This window comes from Opisthorchis viverrini (assembly GCF_000715545.1).
Source record: "Opisthorchis viverrini unplaced genomic scaffold opera_v5_151, whole genome shotgun sequence".
Classification (NCBI taxonomy): Eukaryota; Metazoa; Platyhelminthes; class Trematoda; order Opisthorchiida; family Opisthorchiidae; genus Opisthorchis; species Opisthorchis viverrini.
Window position 1 is genome coordinate 282,667 of NW_008751807.1, and position 17,729 is coordinate 300,395.

The following is a 17,729-nucleotide window of genomic DNA, read 5'->3' on the forward strand; positions in this document are numbered from 1 at the left end:
CGTCAGTTCAACCAAAGAAACTCAGCCGGAAGACTGAAAGAATAGCTGACTATCCCACCAACGATACTTTGTAGGCGTTCCTGTGCCAGAATCGCTATTCCGTCAGGTGATGATGAAATCATTTATCTTGCCAGTATACGAGACTCACATTTTGTTGCTTTTTGACAAAGGTTAGATAACCTTAATCCACTCGTCTTTTCCATCCACCTGAGTGAATGATTCTAGTGAAAGAGAAGGCCGTTTTTAGGAAGCTGTCAGATAACGCAAACTTTTAATAGGAAATTGTCGAACAATTGCAGTACATAAAGTAATCAATTGTCTAAGCTCCGACTGATAATCCCAGAACCAATAGGGTTTCACTTCTTATGTGAACTTCAGGTTATTCAACCTGTAATTTCGCCATCGAGAGCAAACTCAACTACATTGTAATGTGGAAATCAGAGCTATTCGGTTTCCCAAATTCTACAGGCACTGAGTGACAACCGGTCTCGACGTGAGGGTTTATCAGTGTTAAAATAAACTGCGTCATATGAAGGACGTAAATTGTATAGGCTTTCCGTAGACACAGCGAGGTAGATGTCAAGTCACGAAGAGACTGGACCTTACCGTGGTGTGGCGGCTTGTGTACCTCGGCGATTATACTGGGGAGTGTCCGCACGATGCTCACAGAGTCTCTCATACCAGGTTGGTCCATTGGTAGAGGCCCGACGAACACAGTCTCCTGGCCTTCCAGGTTGGGGGTTGGAACACGTATGGCGACGTGTTCCGTAAAAAAATGGTAATGTACTTGCATCTCCAGCCGAACACCGCTGCCTTGCGGTTAGGCTTTTGACCCAAAGGCTTTGGTTGATGACATTAATCGTCCTCCTGTCTAGGTGTGGGCGCCCTGGCAGTATCCCAGCCCTCGTACAATCATGACATACACAACTAACAATATTCTCATGCCACATCGGCCGTCGCGTGGTGCCATCAGCCGGGTCGCCTTACTTGCTGCATACAGCAGGGTGAGTAAGCGAAAACAGGCTACTGCTTACGCCTCCATTCCTACACTTTCCTACACTTTCACCCTCCCTCACCCAAATTCGAATACTTTCTCCGCAGGTTCCAGCTCTAGGACTGGCCGTGGTGCTCGCCCTGCATCACACTCAGCTGCAGCTTCTGCACGTCCGAGTTCAGTTACAACCCTAAACACTTCGAAGTCTGTGTCCCAACCCCGAAAGCCTGTCTCTAAGCCACCTTCAATGTTCGCACACTCAAGCAAGCAGATCAACAGGTGGCTCTTGCGCGTACACTGGATTCCATCTCTATTGATGCACGTTGTCTGCAGGACGCAAGTACTGTGATCGAACTGACTGCCCCCTCGCTTTCTTCCAGGTTCCGACTGCGCACCTTTGGTGATGCAGAGGCCGCTGCAGTTGGATATGCTGGGGGTGGATATTGTATTGAGCAAACGAGCGGAAGCGTCTCTGCTTGATTGGATACCCGTAGACAATCGCCTCTGTGCGGTTCGTTTGGCAACATCTGTCAGAGAATCTAGAGAAAGTGAGGTTCGTCGCACCTTGTGTATTGTGTCCGCATACGCCCCAACTGACTGTAGCCCTGAATCTGCCAAGGACAGTTTCTATGATGCTCTACGTGCCCCTCTACAGCAGGCTAAAAGCTCAAATATCGTTGTGGTTGCTGGTGATATGAACGCCCAGATAAGCGCTGCTGAGGCTCGATTGGGTGGTCGTCTTGGTTCGGACACTAGACGTACGGACAAAGGAGGCCGGTTACTTCAGATGTGTGCCGATCACAGGCTGTTCCTATGCAGTACGAATTTCCGGAACAGCGGAAATCGCTTGACAACGTGGTGCCCACCATCAAACCAGCGCCGAATTCAAATAGACCACATCGCCGTCAGTTATCGGTGGCGAGGGTCAATCACCGCCTGCCGCTCCTTCTGGAACATGCACTTGTACGCTGCTGCTTTTCATTGCGCTTTTCAGGCGCAGCAAAACGCGCACACCTCGCATAGCCATTGAGAAGCTATTGGACCCAGAAGTCAAACGAAACTATCAGAACCAGCTCTTCGAATGCCTGCCGGACGGTACGGTGTCGGATATAAACGGCCACTGGGAAAAATATGCAAACCGCTAATCAAAGCAGGAGCGTCTGCTTGCGGTAAAACTCAGCCAACCTCATCCAATCATTGGATCTCTGATAGGACCGTGTCTTTGCTGGAGACGCGGCGACAAATTTCACCTGGTCGCCGCCACAACTCCACCCGGCGCATCATCCGACGCCAGGCGAGACTGAGTGTCTGCGCATACCGAGAAACCTGGTCGCCGCCACAACTCCACCCGGCAGAGGATGCAAAGAATGCTGGAAACGCGCGCAAATTGTTCCACTTGATTCGTTCGACTGGTCCTCGGAAACCTCTTGTCAGTGAAACAGTCGGACCAAAATGGCTCCCTGATATGCAGCAAAGCAGAACATTTGGACCGCTGGGCACAGTACTTCGAGCAGCAGCCTTCAAAAGTAAGGTGGACCGTAAATACGGAGCCAACTTCAGTCTCAGAAGTGTCCAAATGCATTTCTCTACTCAAGCGTCATCGCGCTGCTGGTCCTGATGACCTTCCACCTGCTCTTTTCAAGGATGGCGGTGGATTCCTTAGCCAGTGCTTGTCTAGCCTGTTTGGGTCTATCTAGGAGAAGGAGACCGTCCCAGACAACTGGTGGGAATCGAAAGTGGTGCCCATTTTCAAAAAGGGTACTCGCAGTGAATGTAGCGACCACAGAGGCGTTAGTTTGACGCCTGTTGTGACAGGGCTTATGGTGTCATTGATTCTTCGTCGTCTTATGGCGGCACGCGAATTCTTGACTCGTGAGAATCAAGCGGGATTTCGACCGGGTAGAGGCTGCGTTGACATCTTCACACTCCGTCAGATGCTAGAGGAAGGCCATATGTACAGACGACCCAAAATCCTGGTATTCCTTGACTTCAAGGGTGCGTTCGATTCTGTTGACCGATCAGTCCTGTTAACTGCACTTGCTCAACAGGGTATGCCCAAGAAGTTTGTAAACATAATCCGATCCCTATATTCACATACTTCTGGGCGGGTGAGGGTGTATGGTGAGCCCTCCAAAAGCTTCCCTACAAAGAGTGGTGTCAGACATGGGGATGTCAACTCTCCCCATTCTTGTTCAACTTCGTCATCGATGAAATAATCGGGCAAACACTGGACGGCTTTCAAAACCCCGGTATTCAAGTTGTTGCTGGCGAGAGCCTCGTCGACCTGGAGTACGCAGATGACATCGCCCTCATCTTTGAAGCCCATAGCGAAGCACAAGCCCTGTTGAATAAACTGACCACCATCATTCCATCTTTTGGCATGCGCCTTGCACCTTCAAAGTGCAAAGTCCTGCTTCAGAATGTGCCATCTGCGAACAATTAAAATCAAACGCAGTCAATCAATATTTGTCTGTCCACCAGGCAGATATCTGTACCTGAATATCCAAACCCAGGAAGAAGGTCTGAAAACTTTTAGCACAGCCATTCCATCAGTATGTGGGCTGTACACACGATTTTCAGCCATACTTGCGCCATAAAGCGGTCAGTTCAAAAGCTACACAACAATTCGGCTCACTTGCACACAGGGGGGATTCCTTCTTTTTGTAGCGCGTTCATACCGCTCAAATAAGTTGACTTGGTGTGTTTTCCAAAAAAGAAGGCATGCATGTGGCAGAAAGCAAGCAAACGAATTCTAATCGGTCAATTGTCAGTTGTGTATGTCATGGTTGTACGAGGGCTGGGATACTGCCAGGACGCCCACACGTAGACAGGAGGACGATTAGGTTGGGTGTTGTTGGTGTTGTGCAACTTCAAGGATGGGGTCCCCGTGACCCCGTCTGTGCTTGGCTGGAGACGTTGCAAGAAATGGCAGCTAATCGATGTCAGTGGCGTTCATGCTGTCAGTTTCTTTCCAGGTTATCTGATTAAGCGGTCGGAGGTGTAGGCACTTCAGTATGCCTGACATAGGCCAGCACTAGGTCCCCTCCCTCACCCACTTTTTTCCCTTCACTTCACTGTAGGGCTTTGAATACAATTATATATATATATATATATGTATATGTATATATATATATATATAAACTAGACGAAGCTTATGGTTGTAAGGCAGTGAAGCATCAGTGCCAACGCTGATGTTGCTGTCTTTGATGATGATGCTGAGAGATGTCTTACTCCAGCAATGGTAGAATTAACAGAAATTGGATTGCTTGATTCTTCCGCTGCGAACAGGCTTCCTTTCCCCTTCCCGTTACTCCAAACCACACACCTGAAAATCTGTTCTTTCTTTAAAAACATGGAACCAGACCCTGTACAGCTATGACTGAATACGAAATCCCTACTGGCACACCCTCAAAATGTGGTAAAAATATTTTACAGATAGTTGAGTGTGTATCTATCACAGGAACGATATGAACAGCCTTATCGTAATGACCGAGTTTAAATTCCGAAGACAATCCCCATGCACCATGCAGACCGACATGAACAACCGTTGCATAAAAATATACTTTATGTAAACGGAAATGCGCTTCATGAGTACTGTGTAATCTGATTCCCACACAGAGTTTGTGGTACTACAAAACCCACATTTTGCAGATGGTCTGTGGAAACGTGCATAAGAAATCATTTATGGAAACATGAATAAGGAAATTCAGTATAGTGAACTAGAATAAAAGAGTTGCGTGAGTCTAAGCAGATGTGTTACTTTTTCCAGAAAAATGGTGCCTCCCACACAGTTTAGTAATGTTTGTTTGGTCGATGCCTATGGGAAAACACATGCATATTCAGCAAGAAAAACTCTGGGGAGCTAAAAGACAGTCCCTATACGGACAGTCTTTCCGCGACGGGGGGGGGGCTTATAGTAGACGCCACTGATTGTCATAGAAGAGACTGTGCTTAAAAAACTATTATGCTTAACATCAAGTATTATTTGGATCCTTCACGCAATGCAAGGCGATGAATTACATTCACTAAAAGCTGCTTACACTCGTTAAACCGGAATTTCGGTTCTGCCATTGAGATCGCGTTCGAAATGTCCTTAGTCGTGAGAGTGTAAAAGAGTGCAACCTACTGAGAAACGACATTCAAACTGAATCATCTTCGCGAGCGACAGCGATGTTAGCGTGGATTGACGAGAGAGAAAAACACCGGAAACGGGGGTCGTAACGCAGATGGTCGAAGTACACTCATCCCGAAACATGAATCAGGAGGGTCTTAATGAACAATGAAGTCTAGTGATAACCATCTAGATCCACATAACGGCGAAAAGGTTTTTTTAATCAATATCTCATCCGGCTTTCTCCAAAAGTCGTCGTATTCATGATATGCGCCGAGTAACCAATAAGATATTTGGTTTCATGTCTAGTTTTCCACAGGAAAGCAATCAACTTGTGTTATCATGTAGCCCATGCCTCGGTTATGCGAAATGCCTGGATTAGGACAATTTTGTAATTATTTTCCGCCGAATCCAGATAAACATGATAAATGTACAAATGTCCAAGGACGAATACGTAATATTTAGGTATACAGCCAAAGATCGGAAACCTATGAGACGTTCACTGCTTCATGTCCATAAGAGACCTTCGTTTACGCCGATGACGGAACGCATCCGGGCACTGCAGATTAAGTCGTTTCTTTATGCCCTCTGAACGGTGACGTCGAGGACAGAATTACACCTCACAGATAACCTCAAAAGCCTTCTGCAAATATCGGGTAGCTGCTGCTGAATGAGATTTCGTAATAACGAAAAATTCTTTTGGGATCGCTCTATAGATTTGTGCGAATTACCACAAGCGAGTTCATCAGCTTTTAAGGTTGGGACAACCGCGGGCGAAATACTCCGGAGGGACATATTCGAGTTAAACTTTACACAATATACGTCGGATTGGCTAATGAAAAAGGAAATGGGGAAATTGAAACGATCTTCGGGCCTCTTAATTCCGATAAATAATAAAAGTAGGCTTGTGTCGCCTTGTGTAGCACCGTCCACCTTCCCCAAGCAACGCTGCGATACCAATGAACTACTCATAAGTAGTATAAAACATTTTTACGAAGGTTCTGAGAATGAGGAGAGCGCCTACTCCACTCACTGAGATTTCCCCTACAGATCAAAATTACTGATAGTGGGCTCGCATAATTCAGTTCTCGCCCACAATGACGGACATAAGAGTCCCGACCCTGCCCGGAGGGACATATTCGAGTTAAACTTTACACAATATACGTCGGATTGGCTAATGAAAAAGGAAATGGGGAAATTGAAACGATCTTCGGGCCTCTTAATTCCGATAAATAATAAAAGTAGGCTTGTGTCGCCTTGTGTAGCACCGTCCACCTTCCCCAAGCAACGCTGCGATACCAATGAACTACTCATAAGTAGTATAAAACATTTTTACGAAGGTTCTGAGAATGAGGAGAGCGCCTACTCCACTCACTGAGATTTCCCCTACAGATCAAAATTACTGATAGTGGGCTCGCATAATTCAGTTCTCGCCCACAATGACGGACATAAGAGTCCGCGACCCTGCCAGGATTCGAACCTGGAATCTTCTGATCCGTAGTCAGACGCGTTATCCATTGCGCCACAGGGCCACGGAAGGGACGCCGACAATAAACAATATAATAAAGCTAATAGTACTTTATGTACTTTACCCCAGCTTCGCAACTACTGAGTTTTAAATTTCGCATTGAAAGTGGTCTGGTTTATGGATGAGCAACATTGACAAGATCCAATTTATCGGACCTCCAAAAGTGCGGAATGTCCGATTTACTGTACGGATGGAAAACTGGCTAGACCAAGTCAATCCATTCCAAGATGAATTTCCGGCAGGGGGTTCACATGTCAACGATATAACAATACCCTACATTAGCGAAGTACACTCATTTGCATACTAATTCGCTTTTGCCGGGAGACTCACTTGGAATCCAACCGAATCTCTCCTTTATGATGCTGTTTAGAATACTTGTTCGATATACCACCAACGAACGCTGTACACAAGTAGGTACTTGTTCAGAAAAGATAGCCCTGCTGGGACGCATTGCTTCCTATACAAATCATATAATTCGGAAAAGCCCAAAAGAATCAGCAACGGTCATATAGATGTTTATGGTACATTCTCAACTGCGACTGGCCTGCAAAAAGTTAAAATGGACTCAAAAGTTTTCACCAGACAAGTAATGTCTTTTTATATTAAACTAATCAAGTTAGACACAGAAGCAGTCCATTATTAGAGTTTGAGTAGACTAAGCTAACATTAATGATTCCATGTAGATTTCTGTATACATAGCTGTAGTCGGCTTCTGGAACTTACAACCGTTTTTGTTGTACGGAGCGTTCAGTACCGGTTGTCTTGTGGCATATTCAGTCTGACGCAGTGGTTTTTGGGTAAAAAAAATACAAGTACAGCACCAAAAAAGCTTTACAACGTAGTGCGTTAGTGTTCGGTTAAAAACAACAACAGAGGGGATGACCAGTATGCGTTATACAGAAATGCAGGATTGTTTAATTCCAAATGTCAGGGGATACGGAGGTGGACAAATGTATGGTGACTACCTAGTTTAGGATTTGAAGAGACAAGCATGGCGCCTGCACAACCGTAGCTGCAACTTATTTCAGAATATAGACATATAAAGTGGGCGAATCTATCCTGCAGTGAATATGACCCTATGGGTATTTTTAGAAGGCAATCACGAAATTATGTTGAATTAGGGAGAATAAGTATATATCCACGGTGGAAGCTGGATGTGGTGAGAATTTCGCAAGCCAGACTTGAATCACAGTGAATCCTCCGGTGGCCAATGGGATATGGTCCAAATTCCACAAGCCTGTGTTGGTGGCGTCCAGTAAACATAGTGCGGGAAAGTTTGGTCGCACAATTTCGGGAGCTTCCGGCAACAACCGTTCATGGACAGACCAAGTATTTCTGGTTTGTGTAACATACCTGAGGTGGAATCTTATGTATAAACCTAGGGGAAAGTAGAAGCACAAAAAAGCCGAACTCATGTCGCAGGAGGCCGATCGACCTCTTGTTTGCTTGTCAACCGGATACAAATGCGAAGACAGACAGACGAATCAGTCAAAACCCATAGCTTCGCACTGCTGTAACTTATTGCTTGTATGCCTCTATATGGTAGCGATCTGAATGATGCTGATGATGTGTGTGGATACCGGAACCATTTCAGAAGGGTATGTTTGTCTTCTGAGTGTCTGATCATCCAAAATGATTCTGTCATGGGTGCAGTAAAGCTATGGAGATTCGAACTGAATATCCAAATCACTGATGACGAAATGAAAGGGGATTGGTTACCACAGATTTCATAGGCGCTGAACTCGTAGTGAAGAGAGTAGTGGCATCGGGTCAGCTAGATCAACAGTCGCCGAGATTTCCAGACAAATCCGAAAAAGCTAACCCCTGTCGGCTGCCTTGATCTACTCGGCCGGCATAGATACAGTTCTGGTCCAGATGTGGCATTACGACAACTAATTTCGCTCAGCATCATACGAGCGGTGAGTTCAACACTCTCTGGAGGCGTCCCATGAAACATTATCAGAAGAATCGAGGAAGTTTAAAAAATGATAAAACAAGATTTGTTTTTCACTCTCATTGCTTCAGCAGTCTCAGAAGAAGTCGACGAAACGTCATCTCATGACCTAAAGGCTGTTATACTGAGTATGAATTTTTCGGATTTGTTCACATATTTGTAGAGATTCAGAGTTGCAACAAAAGCACTCGACGAGGCGATGCTAGCCTTCGCCTGTCCTGATGTGGGATTCTTCCTGAGGGCTGATGAGAAACTGCACGTCAGGTTGTGACCAGACGCGATGAATGTTGTAGTCTTCACATGAAAATGAACACTTTGAAGGACCAACCCTTGAACATATCACTGTAATTGGTTACCGACCATCTCAGAGAATCTGATAATTAACAGACCGTTTAACTCAGATTTCCGTATGTAGCATCGAGAAATTCGATGTTCCTCCGTTCATCTCTAGACATGAAAATGATCAATGTATAGTTGTTTCCCGAAAAGACAACAGTTTAACTATGAAAGTTGGCTCTGGTCACTCAACAACTTTGTCAAGAGTTGGTTTCATAGAACCGATCATCAGGTGATTATGTATTTTGGAATGATCCATCGTTCTTGCATCTCGGAATGAAAAAACGTTGCAAAATAAGCTGTGGGCCTAATGTGCAACTCATAAAGTGGCTGAAAATTTTCCGACAGCCCACGACCGGTTTCACCCTTCTTGGGGCTCAGCAGGTAGGTGCAGCCCCCGAGTCTCTATTAATCTTATGTTCTACTGGAACTGAGATTACAAGAAATCAGAAAACAAATTTGTCTTTGCTGGAGACTCATCTGAAACCCAGCTGAATCTATCGTTTATGATGTTCTCGAGCAATTTGGGTTCAAGTAGAACATAAGGCTGAAGGAAACTCGCGAACTGCGACTATGTAATGAGCTCCGAGAAGGACGAAACCGGCAGTAGGCTGTCGGAGAATTTTCAGCGACCTTACGAGCAGGGTATCACGTCTGTACATTCATCGCGATATCTCGAATATCGTACCATCTAAAACATGAGGCGGCCTCACACAGTAAATTCAGTGGCTTGAAAACACTACAAATGAGGGACTCAACTGGGTTCCAGGTAAGTCTCCCGTCCAAACCAAATTGGTATGCAAATGGGTGTATTTCGCTAATTTTGTGCAATTTGGGTTCAAGTGAAACATAAGGTTGACGGACGCAAGGTCAAAAGTGCGCTTTAGATACCGCGATACCCATCGTGCTCGCTTGTTCGCAATAAAGGTGTTGTGTTGCGAATACTTTTCCGGCACTAAGGCATTGGAGCGGGGACAGCAAAGGCAGCTATTATCACTGATCGTGGCCAAATTTGGGATTTCCATCTGCATTTTGAACAACCCTTATCTGACCAGTAACGTAAGGTGGAAGTGTGCCATCATCGGGCGGATAGTTGACAAGAGAACTCCGAGAACAAGTATGTCAACTATATTTATCTAGTCATTACTACGGATGACATAATTTTGTCAACTTTCTAAAACTATTGAGTAAAATATTGGCTTGATCTCAAATGCCTAGGCATAAAAGGTTTTATCGCACCGTCCGAGATATTTGGAGGAAAACAAACATCAGAATCATATCCGTTCGTCGCACCACCTAGGCCACGGAAACCACTCTTTCTGCCGCTTACGAGAAAGCGTCTGGAATGAAATGGTACAAAACTCGGTCCTATTCTACATGGACATTCCGACTTGACCAAGTCTATTGCAGTAGAACGATGGGCAACTTGAAAATGGAGCGGCCGACTTCAAAGGCCTCTCACACCTCCTCAGCTAATAATACCAGATTTGTATGTGGTTGCGGAGTTTGTAGGAATCATATTCACATCACTCTCGTTTGAACAGCAGTACTCCTGTCCTGGTGCAACTATTTTGAGGAATCCACACCAAAGGAGAGAAGCAGTAGACTCGGGCGTTGCTGTTGTTAATGTTCGTCAGAGGTGCATATCTTTCCGTGTGCCGGAGTTTGAACTCTGGATATCTAACAAGCATGCCTCGCTCTCTCGGTAGGCTCATCCACGCATCATGAACGCAAGACGAGGATAGAAACACAAAGAACCGGACAGTAACGAATGGTTGGTGTTAAGCGTAGGCAAATCAATAAACCATCTACGCACAGGTTTGATGGTTTTTATGGCCCATCCCCAGAACTCACTTAGGAATTTCACGATGTGACAACGAAGTCGCTTCACATAAAACAAACAAAATCACTGACGTGAACGGGGGTGGGTACATCATGACCAGATCTTCAGAAATTCATGAGAACGCAAGAACTAGCGAAGAAACCAACAGCCATCAATGCAACCCGTCAGCAATAATTTCAACTATAATACAAAGGTTCAACTGAAGCACCATAACTCCGGCGACAGTATAGGAGTTCTAACGTATACAGAACCGCGAATGTTGGTACGGGCAATGGAAGGCAAGTCCATTATGGTATTCTTCCTACAATCAAACTGACTCGCCAAGCTCCTGAAAAATATGCTTTGGGGCACTTCGAGCTGTCAGGACAGCACTTGGATGATTATATGAGCTGTGTAAACCGCGCTAAACTTGACGGAAAGTGCGACTCTCACTCGGTTCCCGTAATGCATGCATCCAAAGGATTGGTTAGAACTTAGTCTGCCAATCATTTTGTTTGAATGTGGTTTCGTAACTTAAGCTGAGTTTCTGAAGAGTGGATTCCTCGCCGCTGCTTGTAAGTTCATACAAGTGGGATAAGGCTTAAGCTGCCACCTGGTTAGTGCACGACTTCAAACCCATCAATTCAGTCGATAAAAGTCGATTTCCCGTCACAAGTTCATGGGTTTTCAGGCAGTGTGGCTAAAACAACCACCTATTTGCGAATTAACTGGCATGAAATGAGAATTTGATGAACATTCCAACGAATCTACTCTGTGGATGACACACTATGCGTGAAGTGCAGAAGCCTCACCTGAGTTAAATTAAACCGATATTCGAAGTACAGAGGAACCCGCCTTTTATAAGCAAAACTTTACATATGACCGTTCTTAGATGATCTTACGGCGGATGTACGGAACCCGATTTCCTCAACAAATTCGCTATAACGGTCATTCCAGGCGACCATCATAGTTAGAGATAACATTCAACTGCTTGGTTGAATAGTGAAAGTGATTTCAAAGGGGCGGACCTGATGGAAACACTCGAAATTCGGTCAGTACACAACACTTCCGGAAAGCAAGCGAACAAACGGTCCCAAAGGCATTGATTTCTTATGAAGGCTATTGTATTGTACGGCCAATCCTGTTATCAGGCATGCAGAGAGAAACGATGTTGTTGAGTGCGAAAACGGCTTTTACTATTTGATTTGACCGGTTGACTTCATTCTACCAAAATTAATTCCAAAACTATTGTACAGGGATCTCTTACTGATCGCTCAGCTGTAGCACCATTTCGGTGCTTAGCTGCCATGCCGCCCGAAGGAAGCACAACGGCCGGGAACTGACACGTTCATTCTACCAAAATTAATTCCAAAACTATTGTACAGGGATCTCTTACTGATCGCTCAGCTGTAGCACCATTTCGGTGCTTAGCTGCCATGCCGCCCGAAGGAAGCACAACGGCCGGGATACTGACACGTTGTTCGAGCTTACACAGGGAAAGCCGGGATGCAGAGTTTGGGTTCGAACAGACCTTTCGGTCAGCGAATTCGTGCTCCAACTACTGAGCAACCTAGTGCACTCACTTTCTCATTCTATGCGTTTGGGGATTCGATCGGACAGACCTTGATGTACCGTACAGACGAAGCTGTTGCTCTTTCGTCATCCAAGGAGTAGTAGTTTAGGGAGAAAGTTATATGGGACGAAAAGAAGCCGGTCATATGTCATATGGCTATGTCCACTCCGTCTTTTCAAACATCATCACACGGCTTATTTGCGTCCGTAGTCGCTCTTTGCGACGTTGCCGCGCTTTGAAACGAGTGTGCTTACTGGGCCAAACGCGAATATTCCGCTCTCACTCTTTTCACAAATAGAGATTGCGAGATGCTTTACTTAGATGAAATGGTGTATGCGGAGGTGCGCTACTGGCCAGTCAACTGGCAATGCTAGTCAGCCCACTGATGCTCAATGATTCAGTATTTCGGAAACAACTTCGGTACTTTATCATAGTGCGTTAAAAGCTCAAAACAAATGATATGCAGCGAAACGATGAGTCTTGAAGAAAAGAAGCAACGTACGCTGAGAACATGTATCAAGTACGCCCGATCACCGTCTACTAAAGAAAGCCTTGTTAGTGAAGGTTTCACTGAAGACAGGATGTGAAGTGACAGCGGAACGAAAGCCGCTACTTGCGGGAACATTACCGAGCCGAATCGATCAAGAGTGCATGGAAATGGCCCCACTTGTGAGGTCACGCTTGTCAGTATGACATCTCCAAGAGTTTTAGATAATAAACTGCTGCTTCACCATTTTCTGTATAATTCCGGTGGTTATGTCTAAATGGACAATGCTTACTTTACGGTTCCGAGGATAGTTATTATTAGGATAATAACTACGTGATAAGATCTTCAAAAAAGAGAACAACCCATCACCAAAATAGACTATTTTAGCGAGCCTCCACAGTGGGGGACAACGTTATCTTGCTGTGGTAAGATCATACCTGTAGAATATAGTTTATTACAAGGTTGATATTCCAGAGCATGCTAGGTACCAGTTTCTCACAAATTGCAGCGAATAGACCCCATCATTGATTCCAATAAGATTTTTACAATGTTTCTAGAACATCTTGAAAAACATTATCCTCGCCAAAAGGTCGAAATAACAGGTAGCTATTCAGCAAACGACCATGACTACACAAAGATCGACCAAGTTCACTATTTGGGTGACGGTATTTACTAGCCCCATATATCAACAGAAGCACACAAGATGAAGAACTTTACTGTACAGAAATCTGTTGCGAGTACAAACATATTAACGTTAGTCATGAGGCCATGGGGGAATGAGGGAATCTATCACATTCCACCAGAAATTCACGGAAAAGCTGGTAGTCAGTGAGCGAACATAGTGCCAACACCGAGGTGGGATGAACACCATTTCTCCAGGACCCAGAATCCCATGAAAACCTTGAGCCAATGCAAACTGTGGAAAGTTAGCCAGATCTGGATGTTCCACATCCACTTGGGAAGTATTGGATAACATTTTCTCCGGGTGTGGATACACGAGAGGCGTTTCGGAAGCTGTGAACAGAACCACATATTTATACCCGTTTACCTGGGTCAGTAAATTTGCTCGATCGCTGTCATGATGAAGCGGAGAAACGGTGTTCGCTGGACCGAACCACACATTAATGTCAACATCAGACACATCTGAGCTTTCATTCCCGCTAACCATACAGTAGTCTGGGGTGTGTACATCATAACCCAGTTCAGGGATCTGAAGGAAAAGCTGATGCTGAGCTAAATAGCCGATTGGTGGATTAGGAGTTTGGCTTTTTGTATCACACGAATCCGAACTCGTGGACACAAACTGATCAATAAATCGAGTGATGGACATCAGTTCTTGACCCCATGATTCGTCCGTGTATTTGCGGCCTATTTCGACAGGTACGATCCGGTAGCCAAAACATCGTCGCCAATAATTCACAGTCCAAGCATGCGGGCTACCCGATTGACAAGCCGGCCAGTGGGTCATAGCACCAGTAAGAATAAATGGCTGGCCGACCCTCATCAAAGCAAGAAATTTTTCCATACTCGGACGGAATACACGGTTCAAAGGACATAAATTGGGATTAACTGAAGGAAAACCAGCCATAGGACAAGCGATCATTGGGCTGTCCTCGTTTGGGAGACTATGTTCTCCATGCAAATTCGATAATCCTCTGTGCACAACTGCAGCCAATTCAGCTGCTAAACCCTCAAAAACGGGATGGCCCATGAGCAGACTGTAATCCAAATCTTCGAGAGCACGCTGTAGATACATAGACTGCATATCAGATGGAAAGGATGGCTTCAGCCGGGCGATGACATAAAGGGCACGTACCAAACGGACAGCAGCATACACAGTTCTCCAGCATAGAGGGACATCTTTCCAGTGTCCGGTGTGCAATTTCTCCCATACATACTCTAGGATAAAACGGCTCTGTTCACGGAATTCATCCACAGAGCATTCTTGGAATTCGTACTGAGTCAGAAGTTCACTGAAGTCCTCAAACACGAGGGGTCCAAGATCTGATTTGTATGGTGATAAGAGCTGGAGGAAGTCAGTGGGGGTGGGTGATGTTTGGCTGACGTCTGAAAACGACTGAAGAGAGCAAAAAAGGAGGGAATGATTGCAAAATACATAATAAAACGTACTAACCTAAGATACAGTCGGGCAACAAGAATTTTCATAAGATAGATGCTAACCTTAAAGGAAACATCCAATCGAGATTTTGCGTCCAGAAGACCCGTCGACTGCCAGAGATAGAAAACGGATGCATGTATGAGACCCACTGAAAATAGGCAATGATGCCAACAGCTATCGAACAGTTAATGTTCAGTACCGTGAGGAATTTCATGACTACCAATAAAGGTTGGTTGCCAGAAAAAATATGGCTCATAGAAAGAAAACTCAGTCGGCTTCTCTCTAGGTTTATCAGTCATCTCCCCTGAATTGTTCGAAAATCACAAACATCATTCGGTTGTGAACACTAGAAATATAGAGACAAAACTCCGTGAGCAATGCTGACTACTGGTTTAATAAAAGGATCTCAGTTCCCTAGTATATAAGGTATCGACAAGAAACAACCCCAATAATGAATACCGTAAAGAAGCCCACTCATGCATTTGTTCAGCTGTAGCACCCTTTCGGTGCCTAACTAACATGCCACCTGAAGGAAGCACGAGGACTGGGATACTGCCAGGTTGCCCAAGCCTAGACAGAGGAAGTCGAGAGACAGAGGTCGGATTCGAACCACGGACCTTGCAGTCAGTAAATTCGCGCTCTAACCACCGAGTAGTCTCGCCCCAGTTAGTGTATTACAAACGATTGATGTGTTTTATTTAGAGTGGAGAAAGCGAGGGTCAGAAGTGGAACTCAAACCAAAATCGGGATTGTTCTTCATGTGAGCATTTACCGAATAGTTCACATAATCCTACTGTAGCCCTCGACGTACAAAATCTGGTGGACTCTGACATTCACTGCAGACATGGGAGGGGAATCATCCAAGAAGAAATGGAGCCACCATTTTAAGAAAACTGTGTGAATTTAGAATCTGTAGTAAAATAGGCGGTTTTAATGAGACTCTATGAATCAAAACACAATAGGGCTATAACTCTGACTGAGACAGCAGACCAACAGCTCTCGAACCTTTCAATACATAATTTAGAAGTCCCCGAGGAATACCAAATATCTGAATCACATGAAGAGTGTAGAAACGAAACGTCTGACCGAAGAAAACCCATGCAAATATTCAGTAAGAATCATGGGCAACCATCGAATGCTAGAGACAAACATAACTTGCCGGCTTGAGGGCATCTGGCTAATGAAGTTTCATTGTGACACTAGCACAATTCACCCCTAGGTAGTTTATGCAGAATTATTGCGAAACAACCCTAGTAAGTGTGAATGAATCAGTAATATTCCGTGTAAGCTTACCGGTTTGCAATCTAATCATTAATTCTCTACGCCTATCACCATTAGTCCTTGAGTGCCGGAAGAGATTAGTACTAAAGAATGTTTCACTAAAAAAACACTAAATTACCTCTGCCCAAGTAAGTCTTGTCGTTGTGGGCAGCTACGACCGAAATGTCAGGATCCTGAGTACTCAGTGGGTATGTATCCAGCGTACGTTTGGAGCTGTCCCAGGAAGTGGTTGGTCATCACCCGGATGGGAAGTGTAGCACCTAAAGGAACATAAATCCTCCTTAGCTTGAAGAGCTTCCATTTGAGCTCGTAACCTTGTGTCGAACAGTCACTACAGAGCGCAGCACCTGGAGAATTCGCCTGGTGAAGAATAAGACACCAGGTCGACGGCGGTAACCCAAGGGAAATAGGTTGAACTCCTGAAGCCGTCGACCATAAAGTGAGCAGCGGAGGGGTTATAGGGCTTTAGGACCTCTTTGGGACCCTCGGGAGTTTACCCAGTTTCGACTCAGCCAAAACATGAAAACAGACCAACGAAAATGGGGCACAAATGAAGCATAAACGGAAAACTTAAAACCTCAAACGTCACCTCAACGGATGATCTTGTGGGACGTAACAGACCAGGACACATTACAGCGCTCATATTCTCGCTCGTTAGTCATTAAGTAGGCACCAACTAATATGGCAGAACCCAACCCAAAGATGTCACATTGTTGTGGTGGCCTGGCTGTGCTGCAAAGATCCTGTGGGGTATAGCGGATGGAACTCAGCTCCTAAAGTTCCAGCAATGCCAAAAAGCTGAACAAAGAACAGCCCGACAGCATGACATCATGGCACACGGTTTGTAGTCAATAAACTGAACTGATTGAAATGCTAGGGCATGTACAGCGGATGCCAGAAGACTGTCTGTCTCACAAACCTATTTTCGCCCGGCTCTGTTAGCATCATTATCATCATCATCATCGACAGCATGACATCAGTTTTCAACACCGATGCTTCACTGCTGTACAACCATGACTTATTTGAAAGCCTTACTGTAAAGAAAAGGGAAGGGACTTAGTCCTAGTTTACTACAAGCATTCCGAGGTGCCTACACCTCCAGACATTCACTCAGGCGATCTGGACAGAAACTGACAACACGAACGCCACTGACATCGGTTGGAAGCCACATCTTGTGGTGTCTCTAACCAGGCACGGTGAGGATCACGCGGTCCTCATCCTGGAAGGTGAGTAGCACCGACAGCACCCAAGAGTTTCGTGATCTCCTTCATACTCCTCCGCCAAGCCAAAGGGTGGCCACCTCTCTGAATTGGGCATGCAAAACAGCACTCTCTTCGGCAAACGATGGTTTGGCATACGCAACACATGATCCAACCAACGCAGCTTCTGATGCTGGACACATTCTTCAATGAAAGTACCCGTTACACAACCGAAAACACGCTTTCTAACTGCCTCGTTACGGATTCGCCGATACCAACCCACACGAGCTATGGTTCTGAGAAAACGATTGTCGAACACCTGAAG

At 45.2% G+C, this 17,729-nt stretch overlaps 1 protein-coding gene across 1 annotated transcript; it reads right to left on the reverse strand.

The window, feature by feature from the left end:
* Positions 1–13,526: 13,526 nt before the first annotated feature.
* On the reverse strand, positions 13,527–17,376 carry T265_06908 (hypothetical protein; the record flags this gene model as incomplete). The annotated part of the gene is made up of 5 exons (XM_009172306.1): positions 13,527–14,882; positions 14,987–15,072; positions 15,444–15,541; positions 17,125–17,239; positions 17,316–17,376. The coding sequence occupies 5 exons, from the start codon at positions 17,374–17,376 to the stop codon at positions 13,560–13,562; spliced, it is 1,683 nt and encodes a 560-aa protein (XP_009170570.1).
* Positions 17,377–17,729: the final 353 nt, after the last annotated feature.